Raw genomic sequence first — 23,259 nt, forward strand, 5'->3', positions numbered from 1 at the left:
TTATTACCTTGGACAAAATTCCTGGGAATCTGTCCTTGATCAGGCAAAGCTGGGCTTTTCTTGTCCTAACTCTATTTGTGGAAGAAAGCCAGGATGCATCTTTCTTTAACTGCAGAATATTTCTCTAAAACGATTTTTAAAGAATGAGAGCAAAGTGTATCAATTCCCGCACAGTCCTGCAACCTTCCGAAGAAAGCAAGAGGGCAGGCAAGAAGAATCCCACCATGACAATTTTGGGAAGAAGATGAAGTCGCTAGCCTCAATTCCCACTAAATTCATGAGATTTAAGGCACACCCCTTTTATCCCTCAGGGATTCAATATAGGGCTCAGACGTGCTCCCGTGTTTTATCATACACACACCAGCACGCCCACTCATTCAAGTGAACGATGGGCAATTGGCGCTAGATTCCCAGATTGACATCGCGACGCTAGGAGAACAGGCAGCAGCCGCTTTTTCGAGCTTGTCGTGGAGAATTGCCTTTCCTTACACTGAAACAAGGGCCTCAGACTTGACTTATACCCATGAAACTGAGAATTTGTAGAATTTTTACCCTTGTTTCTTCCTTGTTCTCGCTGGTTCCTTCCACAGGAGAGCGCTATGCAAGGCAAAGAGCTCACCTGGAGAATTATTCCCACCGACTCCAGCTTATTCAAAGCCACCTGATATCAAAATGGCCAGAAATAGAAATCTGAGGGCGGCGCATGCGCAGAGCGCTAGTCTTTTTTCTGCACTATGCGCTGGACAAAGCACGCTCAAAGGGCGATGAGGACAATGGAAAAGTGTGTTGGGAACCATCGTGCTGCCTCTTATTGAACAGAAATCTCTCTGAGAAAAATAGCCCAGGAAGAAGGAAGGTTTGATGTCCTGATTTTTTCAGCTACAATCGGGTAGACCTGGGCAAAAGATAAGTATGGTGTAAGGTTAAAGATTGGGAATACAAAGCTCAGGGTAAGAAGCATCTTTCGCTGGCGAATTCTGGCATGGAAATTCTTTGTAAGCAGGCACAACTGAACGAAACTGAACGATACAGTAAAGCAACCAGTCGACCCTCTTTTTCTGCCTAACGCGTAGAACACGAAACAGAAAACCCTCCTAGCAGCATAACGTCAGGGGAAACAAACATTCAAACACAAAAGCATGAGAAGAAAAAGTGGCTGGCGATGAATATAGGAATCTCAGTTCTGTTGCTCTTTAAAGATAGAATGTGAAGTGCAAACTCTCTCTTGTTGTCCACTGGTTGGTCAGATTTTTGCAAACCTCCTTATCAGGCCAGGCCAGAAAATTGGTTTTGTACCTGGTAACCAATGTTCCCTCTAATTTTTTCAGTGCGGAAAAGTATAGTATTTGAGCAGCACATTTTCATGCCTGAGCACCTGAATTTTTTTCACAGATGTTTCACAGAGCAATTGATTTATAGGATCTGAATTGGAATGGAGAAAAATGGTTTTGTGCTTGTGTGTGTGTGTGTGTGTGTGTGTGTTTTTGAGTGAGTGAGGGATCCGGTAAGGGAACTGTGCCTATTTAGGAAATAAGGTAAAATATTGCAAACATGATCAATCGAAGATAAGTATGGGGACAGGTTGGGCAGTAGAGAGAAAGTGATAAAAGAGTGGGAGAGAGGAAGAAAAAAAGAGGGAAGAGAGACAGAAAGAGACAGAGAAGGACAGAGAAAGTGACAGAAGAGTGGGAAAGAAGGAGAGAGAAAGAGAGACAAAGAGAAAGAGGGTAAGAGAGACAGAAAGAGACAAAGAGAGAGAAGGAAGAGAGAGAAAGTGACAGAAGAATGGAAAAGAAGGAGAGAGACAAAGAGAAAGAGGATGAGAGAGACAGAGAGAGAAGAGAGGAAGAGGAAAGAGTAAGAGAGAACATCTCATTTCAACCCTGAGGTGCAAATATTCTCTTTGATTGGTAATTTTATTTGTCCATTTACTCAATACTCTCATTTCTCCTTAAGTTCATTAAGAATTCCATTCTTTTTATTGAATTTATCACAATACTGTGAGAACAACTTTTTCAGCATAGCTTTACAGCTATTTAAAATATATAGTAATTTAAGCCAGGTTTTCAGAACATTAGTCTATAAGTCACTAAGTGCAAAGAAACAGATTCAGAAAGTTGGCTTCCCTTTTTGTAATTGCCTATTGCCTGCTTAATTTTCTACCTACATTTTTGATAACTGATATTCACGTTGACCCAAGAAGCCCATCGTAGAAAGAAACCCTCCCTATGAACTTTGTTGGGTTTCCATGGAATGAAGTTTGTTCTTTTTTTCAACCATACAGTAGCATATTCTTTCTAAGGAGGATATAATCAAGATAGTCCATAATTGCCTATCAATCTAACAGTATGGCGATTGACAATCTCTTTATATTTCAACTCTAACTCTTTCAGTCTTAAAGGTTTGGTGAGGAGAAATCCAAAAGTTCTTTTAAAGAGGAAAAAAATGCTTGCACAATTGCACCCATTGAGACATGTATATATACACAACACACAGAGAAACAAACTTAACTAAGTGCTAAGTCTGCCCACCAACTCACTCACTCACTCTCTCTTAATGAGAGAGAGAGAGAGAGAGAGAGAGAGAGAGAGAGAGAGAGAGAGAGGGGGGGGGGGGAAGGAGAGAGAGAGAGAGAGAATATCTCTCCTTCCTTCAGCCCAACACTCTTGCTGGCATCCTGGACGGATGAGAGGGACTGCAGAGGGTCTAGGGCAGCGAGTCATTTGGTGGGAAAGTTGCCTCTTGGAAGGAATGACCCGGCTTGGCTCCCACTTTCAATCTGCCGCCCAACGATCGAATGGAGAAGCGAAGAGACAGGAGAGACAAAGTGAGAGCCAAGCCAGGTCATTCCTTCCAAGAGGCACATTTCCCATCGAATGACTCACTGCCCTAGACTCGAGGAGACCCTCTGCAGTCCTTCTTGTCTGGCCAGGATGCCAGCAAGAGTGTTGGGCTGAAGGAAGTAGGGATACACACGCTCGCGCTCTCCCTCTCCCTCACTCCCTCACTCCCTCACTCCCCCTCCTTCTCCTCCCTCCCTTCCTCTCTCTCTCTCTCTCAAATGGCAAATCCGAGCAGCTGCTGCTGGGAGCCCGTCCCATGCCTTCTCCCAACCCCCACACCCCTTCTCTCAGCTGCTTTCTGTCTTGTGATTGCTGTCTCCAGGCTGGCTCTCCTCTCCTATTATTGTGGAAGGCATCTCACAAAAACCACTGGGCAGCAGTTGGAAACTGCTGCGCGGTGTTTTGTTGCCACGTGCACAGCCGCGCACCCGCGCAGCTTAGAGGGAACAGTGCTGGTAACTGCAGCAGATTTACATGCACCAAAATGGAGTAATAGTGAAATACCCACAATGGAGGTGTGGATAGTGAAGATGGGAGATTTTCCAGAAATGCAAAATTGATCTGTTTGATTAGAGATAAAACAATATGGACTTTTATTTTAAAAACTGGGAAGCTTTTATGGACTTTCTGTTAAAAATTTAAAAAAGGAAAATTGTGATTTTGGATTTTAGATTAAAAGGGATTGAATATACCTAAAAGAGGTCCTTCTCTGTATGACTCCCTCCCTTTGGAACATTTTTCCTGCAGAAGTAAAGGCTGACCCTTGTTGTTGAAGGCCATGAAAACATAATTCTATCATTGGGACTGGGTACTCATTTGATTTGGAGCCAGTCATGTGGCTTGTGTTTGTTACTATCACAGATTGTGTGTGTGTGTGTGTGTGTGTGTGTGTGTGTGTGTGTGTGTGTTTAAGGGGTTTTTATGTTGTTGATTTGTAATGTACGCCAGCGTACATTAGTGTGTGAGTTGGGCAACTATATAAATCTATTTAATAAATAAATAAATACGAGGAAAAAGGGAACCATGTTAAGGCAGGACATAAAGCGAAATTTGGACATAACATGAAACAGGGTCAGACTATAAGATCTCCTGGGGGCCCCATCTATCCCTTCTATTTTATTATACATTTACTGAGTCTTGAACTGGAAACTTAACTCTGGAAATACAAATGTCAGACCACAACATCTGTTCTAAGGAGGCCAAGTCAATTAGAGGTTTTGCCTATGAGTCAGGCATATAGCTTAACCACAAAAGCCAGTATGTATTCAGTGCTTCCTGCTTGCGTACTGCAGCCTAGACATGAAAGGGAAATACGGTAAAATTCGCTTCTTTGCTTAGAATTAAGGAATTTAGCCAATAAGAATGCTTTAAAATATTTCCGTGTTTTTGATGCTTTGAATACAATATAAAAATGTGTGTTTGGATTAGAACACTGTTCAGATGTTAGAAAATTGTTATCTCTATCTGAACCATTTGGCCAAATAAAGCTATTTCTTGATCTCGCAGTCCAAATCTCCTGATTTTCTGCAACATTTGTGGCAGGAGATTGAGGAGCAATATTTTGCTGAGGACGGCACGGACTGACCAGTGCCCAATTGGGGCCATCTAGCCATACCTTCAGGCGCCTCAGAGAGTGTTTCTCTGGAAGGAGACTCACGGCCCCCACTCTGGCACTTGGTGGTCACCGGACTGATCCAAGAACTACCACGAGATCAAGACAAGCTCATAAATAACGCCAGCTGAGAAAAGAAGACACCTGCAGGCAAGTATTGTGGGAATTGTAGACCCACTCGGTTGAGAGTGGAAGAAGGGACCCGATCACCCCCCTGAGCCCAGGATAGCATCCCTTCCTAATGGAACCGGCGTATCCTAATGAGGCTCTATAGTTGTGTGGGTGGTTAAGTCACCCCAGTTCCTAAAGGCAACCGTGATACTCCGGCACCTCAGGTCGCTGACGGTGTCTTAGAAATAGGCCTCTTCAATACATGTTACTCTATATATCTTGATCTTTAAAAATAGGCCAGCACTTGCTGGGAGATAAAAAAAAATTAGAAAAGAGAAGACACTGAACACCCCAGAACAAAGAAGAAGAGGAAAAAGAGTTGTAAGGTGTGTAGTCCTGGGTGGACAGGATACAACACTCTTAGAAAGAAAGAAAAAACCTGAGATATAGTCAGTTACCAGGATGAGTAACAAGCCTCAAAGAGGAAAGAAAAGAAAAAAGAAAAAGAGAGTCTCAATGAAACATTTAGTTCCTGTGATGTTTTAACTTGTTTGTTTGTCTTTCTTGATATGTGTGTTTTTTTGTTTTTGTTTTACAAAAAAGAAAAGAGAGTCTCTGACATCAGTGCCCTCCACCTGTGTATCTTTGATATGAAATGGTTGGCACTGAAGAATTAGAAGACCCAGGAAGAAAACCAAAAAGGTTACCAAAGGGACAGATCAGGTGGACCACAAACCAGGTCCAAGGGAGCAATTGAGACAAAAACACAAATTGCTCCTAAGGGAATTTTATTGCCAGGAGTTGAGGGGGAGCTACGTAAGGTGCGGATATATGCTCCATTCTCAATGGCTAATTTATATAATTGGAAAAATCAAATTCCTAATTATAGAGAAAATCCAGATGAGATGCACGTCCTTTTTGCATCCATTTTTCTGAACTCACCAGTCTACTTGGGCAGACATACAAAGTCTGATGGAAATTTTATTAACCCCCAGAGAAAAGAAGGCTGGTGAAGGGAACCATGAATAAGCTTTTGCAGAAGGATCATGCAAAAGATCTAAACTGGACATGGTTACTAAAGGAACCAGATTGGAAACCTTAGTCCATTCAGCTGCAAAACTATTGGACCTTAGTTTTGTTAGGACTCAAACAAAAGTTAAGAACTTAGGGAGGGTCTATTAAATTCAACAGAAACAGGATGAAAATCCAGGGGAAATCCTAGAATGCATTTATCAAACCTTTAGGCTATTTATTTATTTATTTATTTATTTATTTATTTATTTATTTATTTATTTATTTATTTATTTATTTATTTATTAATTATCTTGTATGCCGCCCATTCCCGGAGGACTCCGGGAGGCTCACAAAAGACAAGGGAAAGGGGGGAACGAGACAAAGACAACATATTAAAAACAAAGCCAACATTCACAATTTCCATGGAGGTAGATGTTTCTCAGACCCCCCGGCCTGCTGGAACAGCCAGGACTTGGTGGCTTTGCGGAAGGCCGGGAGGGTAGTAAGGGTCCAGATCTCAACAGGGAGCTTGTTCCAGAGGGCTGGAGCTGCAACAGAGAAGGCTCTCCCCCGGGGAGTTGCCAGCTGACATTGGCTGGCAGATGGAATCCAGAGGAGACCTAACCTGTGAGATCTAATTGGTCTGAGAGAGGTAATTGGCAGGAGGTGGTCTAATATACCAAATTAGATCCTGAGGCTGAAGAAAATAAGAAATGGTCAATATGATCTTCATTGGTCAGTTTGCAGATGACATTAGAGCCAAACTACAGAAGACCAAGGAGCCCCCAGGAAAGGCATCTTTGAACTTGTGGAATTAGCATACAAAGCATATATTAATACAGCTCAAATTTCAGAGAAGGAACTTTAAAAGACAAGAGGAAACAATTTTTTTCCTTGCTGAGGCTCTTAGACATAAAATATGTATTTAGAGTTCTACATGCCCATGGGGCTATTTGGAAAGAAAGTGCCTGTCTCTGTTGTGCACAAAACAACTTAAAGACAGGATGGAATGGATGCCAAATTTTGCCCAGCTAGCCAAACTACCCTATGAATTTACAAAGGAGGGTGAAAAAGAACCCTTTGTTTGGGAGCGGGAACAGAAACAAGTGTTTGAAACAAAGACAAATGCCCTAAATCTGGCCACCCTCTTGCCTAACTAGGGGCCTCATGGGTGAGTCAAATGGTGGGAGAATTAAACAAACAGGCAAAAGAAATCCAACAATATTGTGTGTCCCTTAGCCTACCGTTTCGAAGCACCTCTAGTTCATAATATTCAGGTGGGAGAAAGTATAGGTAAAACACTGGAAAGGAGAAGAACTTGAAACCCAAGTGGAAGGGCCTGTATACTGTGGTTAGGTATTCTCCACTTGCAGTAAGAGTATTGGAATCCAAGTTTTGGATTCACCGGACTCGAGTTAAGCCAGCTGCTGATATGTATTGGGAGGCAGATGAGGATGAAGCCCGTCTTTTAGTGGCACGCTTGAGATAGTGCCCCCTATAACTGTCCTACCGGCAATGGGCAGCAGACTACACATGGGACAAAAGAGGCCTTACTGGTATCACCCCCGGAAGCTGACGTCTTTACGTATGGCCGAAGATTTGGAGGAGGAAGACAACGTTCTATTTATTAGATATAAGATTTATTAGGAAGTCTGGGCACCTGTCAGAGGATGGATAGTTGAGCATACATAGCCATAGCTGCATTATCTGTTGCTTTAGTGAGTGTGCTTGCCCTTATTGTGAATTGCTGAATTGGATATTCATTTTTCTGGAATCGCTTCCTCCCCAGAAAAGCAGGTGCTGAGTCAAAAATCATTGATTGTGACAGAGAGCATTCCGAAATCCCTGGAGACACATGTTTGAGAAAACCTGAGTGAGCTCTCTGTAGTGCTGTATTGGTCCTGGGATTGTGGACATTATATGACATTATATGTTGCAAACAAGAGGTGGTTTTGTGGAACACCTAAGACTGAAATTGCCCTTTCCCAAGTCACATATAACCCTAACCTTCTTCCTAACGTGGTGATTTTGTAGATTAAGAGAATTGTGTTTGGATAGGTTTTGTGTAAAGGACAATTATGAGATTTTTTGTGACTTTGGCTGTTATTGGCAAAGGGCCTGTTGAGTGATACCGTGTTTCCCCAAAAATACGACCTGTCCTGAAACTAAAACCTTGCCACATTTTTCGTGTGGGCAAAAATATAAGCCCACTCCCAAAAATAAACCCCCTGGACAACCCCCCCTCCAGCCAGATAGAGCACCCCTCACCGACCTAGCAGTATTTCGAAGGCGCCAAGCCGCGGGAGCCGTGAAGGGGGGAAAGGCGCTCACATTGCTTGCTGCCTTCAGGATACCGCTAGGTTGTGGAGTGGCATTCTGCCTGGCCGGAGGGGGAAGTTGCCGGGACAGCTGATCCCTTGCGAGTAGGCTCCTGAAGAGCCGGGCACAGCCTCAGGGGCGAAGCAGCCATGAGGTGACCACGCTCACGAGCAGCCACCCGCCAAATCCCCTCTCCAGCCGGGCAGAGCACCATTCAGTGACCTAGGGTGTATCACTAAGGTGCCAAGCCACATGGCGCTCTGCCTGCCCCCCAGCTCCCGCGGCTTGGCACATTCAGGATACCCCCAAGGTCAGTGAATGGAGCTCTGCCCGGCTGGAGAGGGGGGTTGCGTGAGCTCCTGTTCCGCCCCCAGCCTCACCAAGCCCTTGCTCAGCTCTTCCAGGGCACTACCACTGGCCGCCGCCATGCTCCAAGCATAACTTCCAAACTCCAAAACTGGGGGCCGAGTCTTTCAGCATCAGCCGCTCTAGGAGTGCTCTCTATGGTGGGCCGGCTGCTGGAAGATTCTCTGCCCAGAAGACTCTCTATCCGGCAGCTGGCCCACCATAGAGAGTGCTCCTAGAGCTTTGCAAAAGCTGGGATGGATTGTCGATAGAAATTGGCAAAACCTAAAAAACTTTGCAGCTGTTTGCAGATGCAGGGTGTTTCCCAGTTGACGACAGCCTGTACTTTTTGTGGGTCTATTTCTATGCCCTCATGAGAAATGCAGTATCCTAGATAGTAAATTTTTTCCTGGTGAACTTCATATTTGGAAAATTTTGCATACAGTTTTGCAGAGTGGAGTTTGTTTAGGACCACTTGGACCCTGCTCTGCTTTTGTTTCTGTGTATATCAAAATGTCATCCAGGTAAACCAGGACCTGTTTGTACAAATGTTCATGTCAGAACAGGGGTCTGCAACCTTAAACATTCAAAGAGCTATTTGGATCCATTTCCCACAGGAAAAAAAAACATGGGAGCCACACAACCTGGGTGGGAATGGCCAATTCGACATCACTCATGCCTACCCAGCTGGTCATTAGAACAGAGAACTGGTTGTTAAAAAAATATCGGGAACCACAACACTGCTCTCTCCCCACTGTACCTCTCTATGTCTCTCACCCCCTTTATTCCTCTCTCTGTATCTCTCTCCCCCTCTCTGTGTGTCTGTCTCTCTCTGTGTGTATGCCTATTTGTCTCTCTCTGTCTCTGTATATATCTCCCCCTTCTCTCTCTTCTCTCTCTCTCAGAAAGCTAAGGCTGGGCAAGCTCTTCTTTGGGCTTTTTGATACTCCTTTCTTCTTGGCAACCTTTTGGAAATCTGGGCTAACTGAGGAACAAATGTGAGCTGCAGTGGAGGTTTCCCTTTGGGTGACCCCCCCTCCCCCCTCCCCCTCTTGCGACCCCCTGGCCAGCTGTGGTGGGGCTGGGAGGGTGCACATGAGCAGGCATACTCTCAAGTAAGCAGATGGGCTCGGCCAAAGTGCAGCAAAGGTGCATGCGAGATGGGTGGCTGCTCCCTTGAGAAGGGTCTCCCTGCTTGTGCGCACCCTGCCAGCCCCACCACAGCCAGTCAGTGGATTCCAAGAGGAGAATGAGGGGGAGGGGGAAGAGAAAGAGGAGGAGGAGGGAAGCCTCCATCATGGCTCATGCTTGTTCCTCAGCCATTAGACAATACACTGTTTATGTAGATATTGAATTTTTTTATATTTAATAAAAACTTTTTAAAACTTAAAAAAAAGAGATTTCTGGAACATTGCTTGGACAGATGAGACCTAAGTGAAGAAAATTGGCCATAATGCACAGTACCACATTTGGCAAAAACCAAATACACAAATCAGCAGAAATATCTCATATCAACTGTCAAGCACGGTTATTGGCGGTGTGTGTTATTGGGCTTGTTTCGCAACCACAAGACCTGGCCACCTTGCAGTCATTGAATCCACCCTGAACTCTTCTGTATACCGAAATATCACAAAGTAGGGGTTCCCAACCCCCAGGCTGCAGCACATCAGGCCATGACCTATTCAGAACTGGGCTGTGTGAGGGGCAGGGTGGTGCATGCATGCAGCTCCACTTACGCATGTGGTGCCCCAACCGATTCTCTTCTCTCTTGCATGAGTGGAGCTGTGCACACATGTGTGAGCTTTGGCCTGCTGCTCATGTGACCCATTTCCCCTCTCCCCCATCACCCCCCAGCCAAGCCACCTGCTTCCGATGCTCCAAAACTGGAGGGGTAAAAGCAGAGACTGTGTGGGGACTGACCAATTTCCCCTCTCCCCCATCACCACCCCAGCCAAGCCACCTGTTTCCGATGCTCCAAAACCAGAGGGGTAAGAGCAAGAGACTGTGTGGGACTCAACAAGGCTGCATGTGCAGGATACTCAATCCACTTTTGGAACGTCTGACAGCCTCAGTGAGTCTGCAGGAGCACGAGACAACAGACCGAAAAGCTTCTCTTCTCTGCACCAAAAGCTTTTATAAATGGACCAAAGCCTTCAGGGGAGCAATCTCACATTGCTTCAGGCCTTCCATCCTTTTTCAAAAGTTTTCGGCACGGAGAAGCTTGAAGGAGTGTGAAACCACACCCCAAAGGCTTCTCTCTCATGTGGATGGAGCTGCAAGTACACATGCTAGCTCACCACTTGCACAGCCCCATTCCCCTCTTCCCCCCTCAGCCAGCCGCCGAGCCACAAAGATTGGGACCACTGTTCTAGAATCAAATGTCAAATAGCTAAAACTTGGCTGGTATTGGGCCATGCAACAGGACAATGATCCTGTTCTGACCTAGGCTTCCCAAAAACACGAAGCCTACTCCTCGTACCGATAAACCCCCTTTCATTTAGCCTAAAGTGAATTCCTCTCCAACGAAGTCCTGGCCAACAGTCTTTCAAGAGATTTCACAACTACAGACTTTTATCAGGCTTGGAGAGCTGCTAGGCCGATATATTCCAAACACCACTCTGTAGCACATAATACTTGGCAAGAAATCAGAAACAGGTCACCACTCTAATGAATTGAACTAATTGTCTCTCATTTCACTCCTCTTTATTCCCTATGGGAGGGGCCATTCAGTATAGCCACCACCTGTGGCTATACTCCCGAGTCGACTCTTGTTCCTTAGCTGTTTCCTTCTCCTGGCAGATCTGCCCATGTGCACACTGGAAACAGACTCCAGCTGTTCTTCTGCCCCGCTAATGTCCCACTCTGAAGGCAGCTGATAACTGTCAGACAGCCCTGGCCCTATTTCTGTCTCCAACGCATAGCACTCATCCGAGCCTTCCCCAGACTCCAGGACTGGCCCATGTTCCTCCCCAACCTCCTCACTGTCCAAATCTGCTGCCAGATCTGCTGGCGGGCCATAACAGATCCCAAATACACAAGCAAATGTACAACAGAATGGCTAAAAAAAGAAAAGACTCAAGCTGTAGCAATGGTCCAGCCAAAGTCCAGACTCAACCCAATTGAAATGCTGTGGCAAGACCTAAAGAGATAAACAAATGCCAAGAACCTCAATGAACAGAAGCAATGTTATAAAGAAGAATGGGCCAAAATTCCTCCACAATGATGTGAGACACCAAATCATGCAGAAAAAAAATACTTCAAGTTATTGGTGCTACATGCTATTCATTTACAAGGTGTACCTGCAAGACCGCCTACTGCCGCATACCTCCCAACGGCCGGTAAGATCGCACAGGGCGGGTCTTCTTCAGGTGCCAACGGCCGGTAAGATTGCACAGGGCAGGTCTTCTTCAGGCAATGTCGGCTGGCGGCTCCCCGGAAGAGGGCCTTCTCTGTAGCCGCTCCGACCCTATGGAATGAACTACCCCCCGAGATCCGGATCCTGCCCTCTCTCATGGCCTTCCGAAAGGCTGTCAAAACCTGGCTATTCTGGCAGGCCGGGGGCTGTTGACCTCATTACTGAGGTCCAGCCCCGACCAGATTGGGTGCATGGTGAGGTTTTAATCTGTTTTCTTTGTCTTTTTAATTCTTTATTTTTTATAATTTACTTCTTTTCTGTAAGCCGCCCGGAGTCCTCCGGGATTGGGCGGCCTATAAATCCATTAAATACAAATACAAATACTTAGTGTTTCACACATGGCTTCTCCATGTTGGCTTTCTCTTTGTAAAAAAATGATGACATGGTGTTTTACTGTGATGTCTACTGTGTTTTACAGGATTTTTACAATGTCCTGAAAGGTAAAACCATAGAACTCAAAGAGGGCGCACTTTCTTTTTCACATGACTATATATTACAAAATTGATATGATTTATAAAGCAAAATTTTAAACTCTGCAGAAAAGAACTAATCAACTTATATGTCAGAATAGCTGAAATTACAATAAATGCTATTATTTGAATATCAAAAACTATCAGTGCTAATTGGAATACATACCATTTATGGAATGAGTTTGACAATAGCGTTTATCATTTTATATCATTATTTTTGTGTCTTATTGTGCTACAAGCAGACTCATTTTACTAATTCACGCAATTATTTCTAGCCTAATCACAAATCCTGTAAAAAATAAGGGGACACGAGTGGCTGATCTGTTCAAAAGCAGTTTCAATGTTCTGTCATCCCAAAGTATAGGTTTGTGTTGTTTTTATGTGTTGATTCATAGTCCAGCCAAGGAATAAACCCACAAATCACGATTAAACAACGTGTAGCATAAGTGAGAAGATTCGACAATAAATAATCCGCCTAAATGGCATGCTCCAACTTACATTTATTGGTCCATTTTTTAAATACATTTTATGTATCAATGTCCTCAATACTGCATAAAATCATGCAAGAGAATCTGCTGCCTGGCAAGCCTTTATTTTTCTGAATTAAGCCTTCCAGAGCAAACTTTATGTTAGATCGCACATATTGTGAAAATCTTGGCTCTATTCATTTAATTTTGATGATCAGATGAAGTATCACAAATGTTTACACTAAGACAAATGTTCCTCTTCCCTCAAGAACCATCAGTTCCACAAGACAAAGAGGACAGGAGCATTTACAGGTGACAACCAGAAATATTCCACCAAATTATATTGCATGTAGCCCATGCTTAGCCCAAAGACCACATCTGTTACATTATGTCTGCCGAGCATCACCCTAGAGATTCCCACTATGAAGGTCCAAAGTATAACCAGCACTCTCAGAGGGATTGCAAGTACAAGATGATGTAGTATAAATCTGCACACCATGGCGGCTCTGGTCGCATGGCCTGAAGGAAAGGAATATTTATCCACAGAGAGAGTGGCAAACATATCCATCTTGTTGTGGACTGGGCGTCTTCGTTTCACCAGTCCTTTTACTGCTGCCACCAAAACTAGATCAAGAATCAGAGCTGTGAGATAAGGCAGAGAAACAACTTTCAGATATTTTCAAGAGAAACACTACAAATGACAAAGCTTTAAAACTAACAAATAACAATGTTGCCCGTGAATTCACTTTTCAGATGTAGAAATGTTCAAATTACATTATTTTAGGTTTAAGGGAAGTCTATTCAATTAACAAGGTTCAGTGTGACTTTTGCAGCAGCGCTGTAGGCTTACGATCATAAAATAACGATGGATTTCCATACCTGAGAAATTATACTTCTCAATATTCTGACCCAGGAACTTTATGCATATTTCCATATCTAGGTCCACTTCAGTGGTGGGTTTCAAAAACTGTTCGAACCTACTCTGTGGGTGTGGCCTCCTTTGTGGGAGTGGCTTGCCGCCCATGTGACCGGATGGGAGTGGCTTGTGGCCCATGTGACCGGATATGAAGATGCCAACGACACTTGTCAGAACCACCTTAAATTACCTCACACACAGCACTGGCATGCATAAGAATATGATGTAAACTTGTTTTTTAAAAGGCATCTTTGGTTTGCGTTAAAACAACTTCAACACACGCAATGTTCTGATTGCACCACAAACGCAGTAGTCATCCTTACCTTTCACAGACGCACTGAGTTTTATAAATAGGAGCATGATAGTGTAGAATAATCATATCCAAGGACCAGTGGTGGGTTTCAAAAATTTTTGGAACCTCTTCTGTAGGTTTGGCCTGCTTTCCGGATCCACTGGTGGAACCTCTTCTAACTGGTTCGGTAGATTTGACGAACCGGTTCTACCGAATAGGTGCAAACTGGTAGGAACCCACCTCTGGTCCACTTCACCACAATGCTCATTTGTCCAGGTACTTCTGGATTGTCATTATGTCTAGACAGAGAATGTGCTGGGTCTTATCAAAACCCAGACGCCTGCATAGTCCCTGCTAACTTTGTGGTTTGGCCCCTCAGCCACCATTTCCCACTGAATGAATGTGTATTTGAAACACATTCCAATCTTTTAATGGCCTTTCAAAAGTTAAAAAGGTCAGAATAAAATAGCAAAGATTTTATTAATGGCATACATTTCCACAGTAGTTAAGGATGTCTTCAAGTGTGAAGAGGTTCTATTGCTATCTTTACTGTATATTCTTGTCCTAGCATATGCACACAGGTTAAGGGAAAACTCCAAAGTTCCAGGTTTTTTATACCATGGCCCAGAAGTAAACAAACTTATCACTAAGGACCTGAGGATTTAGAGGAGGTAAAGCGGTTTAGTTCAATATCTGAAAATATATATCCAGGCAACTACATTCAACTTTATTGTTGGTACCATGATGGAAGATCACAATTGAAAAACAACACAGGATTTGGAACAGGATCTGGGGAACTTAATATGTATCTTTGTAAAGTACTTGTTAGGGCCTATATATGCACCAAATAATAATTGTATTATTTGGGTTGAATGTACTCACCGAGCATACAATGGCCCTTTGGCAAAGAAGAATATTTGGAGGGCTGTGATAATTCTTTGAGCTTTGTGTATCACATATTTCATGTGTAACTTGCATATTATGACACAAAATACAATTTTAAGGTACTTAAATTACTTGACCTGCTCTATTGAATGATTATATGCGTTTTAGGGCATTTTGTAAACAGCAGTACTTTAGTTTTATTTTAATTAATTCCTAAGGCTTCTCCATTACAGAGTTCAGCCAAAGCACACAATGCTGTTTTTAAACCAATTTGAATCTGGGAGAACAGCACTGTATCATGTCCATATAAAAGAATTTCCACTATTATGGAAACTATCTACAAAGAAAATCGAAGGATAAGAAGGTGAAAATATTATTCTTTTCTCTATCAGTTCTCTGTGATATTATTCACATCTTGGGCCAATCATCACAAGAGAAAGAAATAACAAATACCATATTTTTTCGGAGTGTAAGACGCAACCCCCCCACACACACAAAGAGAGGGTGAAAATCTGGGTGCGTCTTATACTCCGAATGTAGCCGCCTGGGTCATCTGGAAAGGGGGAGGTGAAGTGGGCACTGCACAGGAGGCATGGCATAAGACAAGGTGGCTTGCTTCTTAAAACTCCCCCTTCTCCAGACAATCCAGTTAGAGGGCAGTCAGCTTCTGCTCCTGGCCAGGGAGATGGATCTGGCCAGGAGGAATACAAGCCCCATTTTTGCAATTGGGGAGGAAAAAGAGCATTTCAGGCACCGGGTGATCCCTGCAGCCTGGAACCGCTCGCCGCCTGAAATGCTAATTTTCCTCCCCGATTGAAAAAATGGGCCTTGCATTCCTCCTGGCCAGATCCATCTCCCTGGCCAGGAGCAGAAGCTGACCGCCCTCTAACTGGATTGTCTGGAGAAGGGGGAGGCTGAGCAGCGAGCAACCTTGCCTTACACTTCTCACACAGCTCCCGCTTCACCTGTCCCTTCTCAGATGGTTCCAGGCAGTGAGATCACCATGCTGCCACCTGAAAACACTGTTATTGTGCGCTCTGCCATCCGGAACCGCCCGAGAAAGGGCTGGTGAAGGGGGCGCTGCAATCCCCCCAATCTGTCATGCAGTGCTTATTGCTACTGCTGCTACTGTGCCCATCTACCGTATCTCTTTGCTGCATGACAGATGCGGAGAGACTGGGGGTGGGGGTGGAGAGGATCAATTTCCTCTGCATGAAGACTTTTCTCAGGACCCTAGATCTCCACTTTCTCTCCAGAAAAAGCTATTGGCTTCATTGGGATTTTGGCTAGTGAAAGAAGCACGGGATGGAAAGGAAACTTCGGAATGTGGCAGCTGCCAGGCTCCAGGAATACAGCGCTCCTATATTCCGAAGTTTCCTTTCCATCCCGTGCTTCTTTCACTAGCCAAAATCCCCCCCCCCCAATCTCTCTGGATCTGTCATGCAGCAAAGAGATACGGTAGCTGCGAGGAACCATTAATCCAAATGGAAGGGATCCCCACCCCTCCTCATCCAATGGGCTGTTCCCAGCCAAGCACAGCAGCAGCCATTCAGCAGCTCCCACATGTCTTTTCCTCTTCGCTGAAGAGAAGAAGTGAGCTGACTGCTGCTCCTTGGGCCAAGCAGCTCACCGTCACCGCCAGTCCGAGGGAAGGAGAAAAAAATAAAGCATGTTTGGTCCTGCCCTGCTGTGAGAGGGGTAGATGGATTTGAGATTGATAAAAGCCTTACTCTTTGAGTAAGCGAGTTGCATTTTTGTCCTCCCCGGCCTCCAGAAGCACTTTGCAGGCCTCCCAAACTCTCTGCATGCCCCATTTTTCACAAAAAAACAGGGCATGTAGGTGGTTTGGGATGCCTGCAGAGTGCTCCTGGGAGCCAGGCAGGGCAAAAACCTATTTTTTATTTACCTCTTCAAAAACCTGGTGCGTCTTATACTCTGGTGCATCTTATACTCCGAAAAATGCGGTATAAGGAACAAAACCTCCACTGGGTAAGGCAAAGAAGACTCTTACCAAAGAGTAGATTGAGCAGCACCTCACGACCTGCTGAGCTGCCACTTCTGTAAAGCCCATACAGTGTACCAGTTAGCCAAGGAATTCCATGTCCTGACACCTCTATGACCATCATGAGAGGACGGACACTGCCCCATGGGGAATTCTCTCCAGCACATACACCCAGTAGTTTAGAGGCCCACAAATCAACAGCCAAAAGAGAATGCAGGGCAATACTCCAGAAAGAAGGGTTGAGCTTCATACAGTCCTCTTCAGGTAAAGCCTGTTGAGTGCCAGTACTAGTAGGAGAGTCTTTATGATGAGACGCATTTTCTGGGGATATTGGGCCTTTCTGATTTGTCAATGACAAGAACTCTAGCCTACTGTCATAAGCCCGTCTCTCACGTATGCTCTTTGGACTGTTCCTAGGACTTGGCATGATGATGCTGATACAGCTTATCTGTGGAACAAAAAGAAAAAGTTTGTTGCATCAAACCACATGTTTCTATACCTAGAATCATACAGATGGAAGAGGCTATGTAGGCCATCAAGCCCAGCCATGTGCTCCATATAGGAATCCAAACTATGCATCCTCTTGAATTCACCCAAAGCCCACACACTGTAATCGTTGAACTGCTCTTACTATTAGCAAAGGGTATTTGACATTCAGTGCAATTGGTATCTGCCTTCTTATAATTTAAATTCATTATTCTGTGACCTATAGAAATGAAAATGACATCCTTTCAAGTATATGGACAGCTCCATTACAGGTGGTCCTCAATTAACGATCACTCATTCAGCAACCATTCAAATTTGCAAAGGAGCTGAACAAATAGTATCTGAGAATGGTCCTCAATGTTCTGGCCATTTCAGCACCTCCACAATCATATGATCATGAAATGGCAGTTGGTCTTACCTGAATTGCTATTTTTGGGGCTGGGACAGGAGGCTCCAGTAGAGGTATTAACACGACCAATTGGCCATGAGACTGGGATGAAGATGAAGCCACGCCTCTGTGCTCCACCCTTGATTTCCAGTTTATCGAAGTGAGCTCCCTCGAGACCTGAAAACAAGGCACAAAGGAGAACTCCCTCCACCACAGCTAGACTAACTAACCTAGGGCGGGCATTAGAGCCTCCTGCCCCAGCCCCAAAAATAGCAGTTCAGGTAAGACCAACTGCCATTTTCCGGAGCGAGGAACAGAAGGCTCCAATAGAGGGACCTGCCAAAGCTAAGTCCCATGGGCGGGAAAATTACTGATCTGCAATGACTTGCTGTAGCACCCTACTCCCGAATGCAGCATCAGCCGATGTGAACGCATCCAACCTGTACTGCCGAATAAACAGCGATGGTGAGGCCCACGTTGCTGCTCTGCAAATTTCGCCTATTGGAACGTGCGAGGCCCAAGCTGCCGAAGTGGCCATGCTCGTTGAATGTGCCATAATACCGGCTGGCACAGGCAACTTCTGGGCCTCTTATGCCAGGGCAAGAACCAAGTAGATCCACCGACTAATGGTGGTAGACATAACCCTCTTACCCAGCGATGAAGGTTGGAAGGATAGAAATAGCACCTGTGACCTCTGGAAGGAGGCCATCCGCTTCAAATATATATGCAGGGCCCGCCGAACATCCAACCGGTGCCACTGCTGTTCCCATTCCCTAACCGGATCCAGACAGAAGTCCGGAAGTATAACCTCCTGGGAACGATGGAACTCATCTTTGGCATAAAAATCGGATATAACCTCAACACAACCCTGTTGCTGTGGAACACGCACAAATTGTCCCTGGAGGAAAGTGCCCCCAATTCTGACACTCGTCTAGCCGATGTGAAAGCCAGTAAAAACACCACCTTAAGAGTTAGGAGCTTCAGGCTAACTGTCCTCACTGGCTCAAAGGGTTCAGCCATGAGGGCCCGTAACACAGTAGGGAGGTTCCATGTGGGAAACCTATGGACCATGGGAAGGCATAAGTTGGAGACCCCCCAAATAAACCTCTTAACATTGGGTAATTGGGTGAGGGAAACAGAACCTTCGCCTGGAAGAACAATAGCCAGGGCAGCCAGCTGCCAACACACTGTGCTTAGGGAAAGCCCCCTATCCAACCCATCTTGGACGAAGTCTAGTACCTGTGGAACTGAGGCCCTTGTGGGCACCACCTGGGCAGCCTGGTACCAGTCACGAAGGAAAACCATGTGGAGTCATAGATCCTTGTGGTGGATTGTCTGTGTGAGGCCTCTATGGTCCTAATCACGCGTGCTGACAAATGAACCCCTCTCAGGTGCTCCCGCAGCCAGTGTGGCTCCGGGTGAACTAACCTCCCCTGGTGCAACTCTATCTCCCTCTCCATAATCTGCCAAGGAGGCTGGACCAACAGGGTCATGAGATCTGCAAACTAGGCCCTCTGCAGCCAATATGATACCACCAGGATCAGCTCTGTCTGTTCCCTGACTAGCTTCTGAATGACCCCGGGAATGAGGGGGAGGGGAGGAAAAGTGTACAGTAGAGGTACCAGTAGAGGATATTAATCAGGAGAAAAATTATTTATGTCTTGTTTTTTGGCCAGACTGAGATGAACTGGAAATCAAGGGTGGAGCACAGAGGCGTGGCTTCATCTTCATCGCAGTCTCGTGGCCAATTGGATGTGTTAACACCTCTATTGGCGCCTCCTGTCCCTCGCTCAGCCTAGTAGCCAGCCTAGATTTCTGATTGTTGCAATGTCCCACAGTCACATGATGACAATTTGCAACCTTCCCTTTTAGCTTCTGACAAGCAAAGTCAATTGGGAAACCAGCAGGAAGTCAGAAGCTGCAGTCCAGGGGTGGGTTTCTCGCCCCGTTCCAACCGGTTTGGTTGGAACGGGGCCGGTGGTGTCCTCGTGCACGTGCGCGGCGCACGCATGCGTACTAGCGTCTGTGCGATGCTCCAGCTGCTCCTGGAGGATCGCACAGGCGCTGTATGCGTCCTGCACATGCATGGAAGTGCAGAATCGTCAAAACCGGGTAAGGAGCGCGGGCGGGCAGGTGGACCCTTCGCCGTTCCCGGAAGTTACTTACTTCCGGGTTCGCCGACCAACCAGTTTGCAGGGACCGCCGCGAACCGGTTGAAACCCACCCCTGCTGCAGTCATATGAGGTCCTTGTTTGATGACTTTCATGGTCTCTGCAATTGGGGACTGCTGGAAATGTCATTGCTAGGCAGCATGGTCAAATGACTTCACACTTTATGATCATCTCACTTAGTGATGGAATTCGGGTCCGAATTACAATTATTTAGGAAGGACTACCTGTACATACACTTTTGTGACTTTTTCTCATGATCAAATACCAAGCTCCTTTAATTTATCTACATAGGATATACTGTAGTTTCCAATCTCTACATCATTCTCACTGCTTTTTTCTGAACCTGCCTCTGAATCTTTCTTTAACGTATGTTACCCCAAACTGGACACAACACTTGAGATAAACTCTAACAAAGGGAAAAGAACCGCTTCCCCTGTTTGATAATTATATTTCAATTGATGCAGCTCAAAATTGTATTTGTTTTGAAGCCACATTACACTCTGCCTTATATTCATTTCATTACTGTTTTATTTCTGCCTTTTTCAGTATTACTCTATTTATTTCATCCAAATGTATGTCAACTGCACATTTGATAGACATTTATACCATCTATTTATACAAGCCAGTAACAAAAAAACCCACTGAAGAGCATATTGATTTTTTCCCCATTTTATTCGGAATTTATCTAAATATACTATTTTGTCATTGCATGCATTCTTTGCTAATATTATGATTCTGGCCATTACCTTCTTGGCATCACTCCAATAGTTACAGGCTGCTCATTTGTATTCCTATTTGTGACTTTTCTCTTTGTTTTATTTGTCCTTTTTTGTTTTTAGATGTTTACTAAGCTTTTTACATGGTCTATTTCTGCTGTCCTCCATTATTTTTTCCTAATGAAGTAATTCACAATTATGCTTCAATATTCAAAATTCTCAGAAAATTTGAACTTGTTTGCCCATTAGATTTTTGTGCTATAGAATCCTACTCGTCATTGCTCTAAATATATTAAAATCTTCTATTTTAACAAGTCCTTAAAATGTGTTTGATAATTATACATTTTTGTTTTCCCTTAAAATTAAAAATGCTATCATATTGGCCCAGTGTTTCTGCTATTTCCACTTGCTTCGCAAAGTTGTTCCTAGATTGCTATTGAGTCAAAGACAACTGATCCTCTCCTTCCTTCCTTCCCATTTAAAGGAAAGTTATCAGCAAGACCAATTAGGTTTTATAACATCTTGTTTGACAGAATTTGTCATCCAACAGAAGTTGGGGTAATTAAGAGCTAGTTTGGTTTAGTGGAGACTGCATGAAAGCCAGCTGGGTGACTTTGGGCCATATCGTTTCAAACTATGTGTAGTGCCTGGTGACAGCTCAGAAAGAGATGACAGGCAAGGGGGGGGGGGGAAGATGCTGATTCATATTTTTAGGGGATAATATATTTAAACTCTCACTGGCTGTGTGCGTGTATTTAAATTGCCACATGGTCCAGACTAGTATTTATTGGTAATGAAGATAGTTAGCACCCACCCCTCTCCTAGAAGAATGAAATATTTTAGGAAATATTAAAAGGGCAGAATATTATATTTCCCTGGATGAGAAAAGGAGAAACATGTTTTAAAGACAAAGCTGCTCCCCTTCAGCTCCAGGGTGATGGGATTAAGACATGACCCTCAGGACATAATAGGATTAGCCCTCTACCCATCTCACCACCTGGGGAGATTACATCACCCAGCAAGATTGACCAAGCCTGGGACTCAAGGCAACCTAGTTACCCCTGGCTGACTCACATGGGAGTCCAACAACCAATCAGAATACATTTCTTTCACAGGAACAGGAAGCTCCAAGGCTGGGCCCAAGAGATGATACACCTCCCTCTCTCTCCCTCTCATATATATGCCCATTGTGCCCAGGCTGCAAAAACCCCATGTGGTCCTGTTTACATTAAACCAGTGTTTCTCAACCTTGGCAACTTGAAGACGTCTGGACTTCAACTCCCAGAATTCCCCAGCCAGCGAATGCTGGCTGGGGAATTCTGGGAGTTGAAGTCCAGACGTCTTCAAGTTGCCAAGGTTGAGAAACACTGCATTAAACCATCCTTCCAAGCAGTCTGGATGTTTCCAGTGCCTTTTCCCCCACTTGGAATTGAACCCAGATGGCCATACACAATCCACATGTACACCCGTTTTTTGCATGTTTGAATTGATCCCTAAATACGTTACATGATACTATGAAAACACTTTTGCTAATTATTAATTTCTAATTAATTAATATTAAATGTCAATTACTAACGTAAAGATCTTTATTTAACAGCTTAATTACAATTAATGCATATTATAGAAAACAGCTCGGCCTATAGGGAACAGAGAACTTGGGAGTCTTCGAGTATGGTCGATTTAGGGTTAGCACCACGCACATCCCGTGGATAACAAGGGGGAAGAAAGCATCAGATCGCATTTCCCAGCGGCTCCTTTTCTCGCCTGACCAAGGTCTGCAGGGCCCGCATGTCTCTCGTGGCTCAGCGGTCGCCCTGTACGAACTCGCCATGCAACATCTTCCAAACCCACCGCCCTGCTAAGGCGCCGCCGCCGCCGCCATGTGACTGCTGCCAACGCCCGCCCATTATCGGCCCCCTCCAGCCGTTTTTGCCCCACATTACCGAGCGGCCTTTAACTCGGCGCAGTCGCCTCCTCTTCCACTTGTGCACCAGAACAAGCCACGCCCGGACGGGGTGCTGGGATGACGGAATAGGACGCGTAGGAGACGTGAGAAGGCATGCACATCCAACTACTTCCTTGTGGCTGTGCGGTGTTTTTAAGTGTTTGATCATTTGATTTTGGCTTCCTTCAAAGCGGCGGATATGCGAAGATTTCAAAAACAGAATTTACGGGCGTTGTAATCACAGTAAAAAAAAAATGCTGTACGTTTTAAAAACAACACTGGCTCCCTCGGCTAAGAAACGAAGATGAGGATCGTCCCCTGGAGCACGACAGACTGGACAGGGGAAACCTTTTACCTATACCCAGTGCGCGCATCATTGTACCGATAGAAGAGAATATTGATAGCTATGGTTGAACACGTATAATCACTGTGTTCACAGCGGTACCTGCGTTGCCCTGTGCTGGCAGGAAATATTTTCTTTTAAGGATTTTGAAGGAAGTGCTTAGAAATTATAATGTTTTGAATTCACTTATACATCACTTCCCCCTCAAAAAACCCTTCACAGGATAGGGCAGTCATGTTTTTGTGGTAGCCCAAAGTCAGAAAGTATCTGGTAACATCTTGTAAGTTTAACCTATCTTATAAGCCATGTACTTTGAGATACAGCTGATAAACAGATAGAATTAAAGAAAACATTTAAAAAAAATAAAATTGGTTTTCAAAGGTCTAGAAGACCTTCCAAGCTTTCTTACAGCCCTGCAATTCTGTGATTATGCATAGCTTGACTGGTTTTGAACTGGTGCAGAACCAAGTATTGATCTTTGAGTCTAATCCAAAATCCATTAGTAATTGTTGTTGCTAA

General features: G+C 44.6%; 1 protein-coding gene across 1 annotated transcript; it reads right to left on the minus strand.

The window, feature by feature from the left end:
• Positions 1–12,449: 12,449 nt before the first annotated feature.
• Positions 12,450–22,479, minus strand: PLPP6 (phospholipid phosphatase 6). Its single transcript, XM_014060487.2, has 3 exons — positions 22,396–22,479; positions 16,701–17,139; positions 12,450–13,238 (listed from the first exon to the last, which is right to left on the minus strand). Exons 2-3 carry the CDS (start codon positions 17,116–17,118, stop codon positions 12,871–12,873), a joined length of 786 nt encoding a protein of 261 aa, XP_013915962.2. The 5' UTR covers positions 17,119–17,139; positions 22,396–22,479; the 3' UTR covers positions 12,450–12,870.
• Positions 22,480–23,259: the final 780 nt, after the last annotated feature.

The sequence above is a fragment of the Thamnophis sirtalis genome, unplaced genomic scaffold, assembly GCF_051295495.1.
Source record: "Thamnophis sirtalis isolate CommonGarterSnake01/CBP01778 unplaced genomic scaffold, rThaSir2_p1.2 scaffold_12, whole genome shotgun sequence".
Taxonomy (NCBI): domain Eukaryota; kingdom Metazoa; phylum Chordata; class Lepidosauria; order Squamata; family Natricidae; genus Thamnophis; species Thamnophis sirtalis.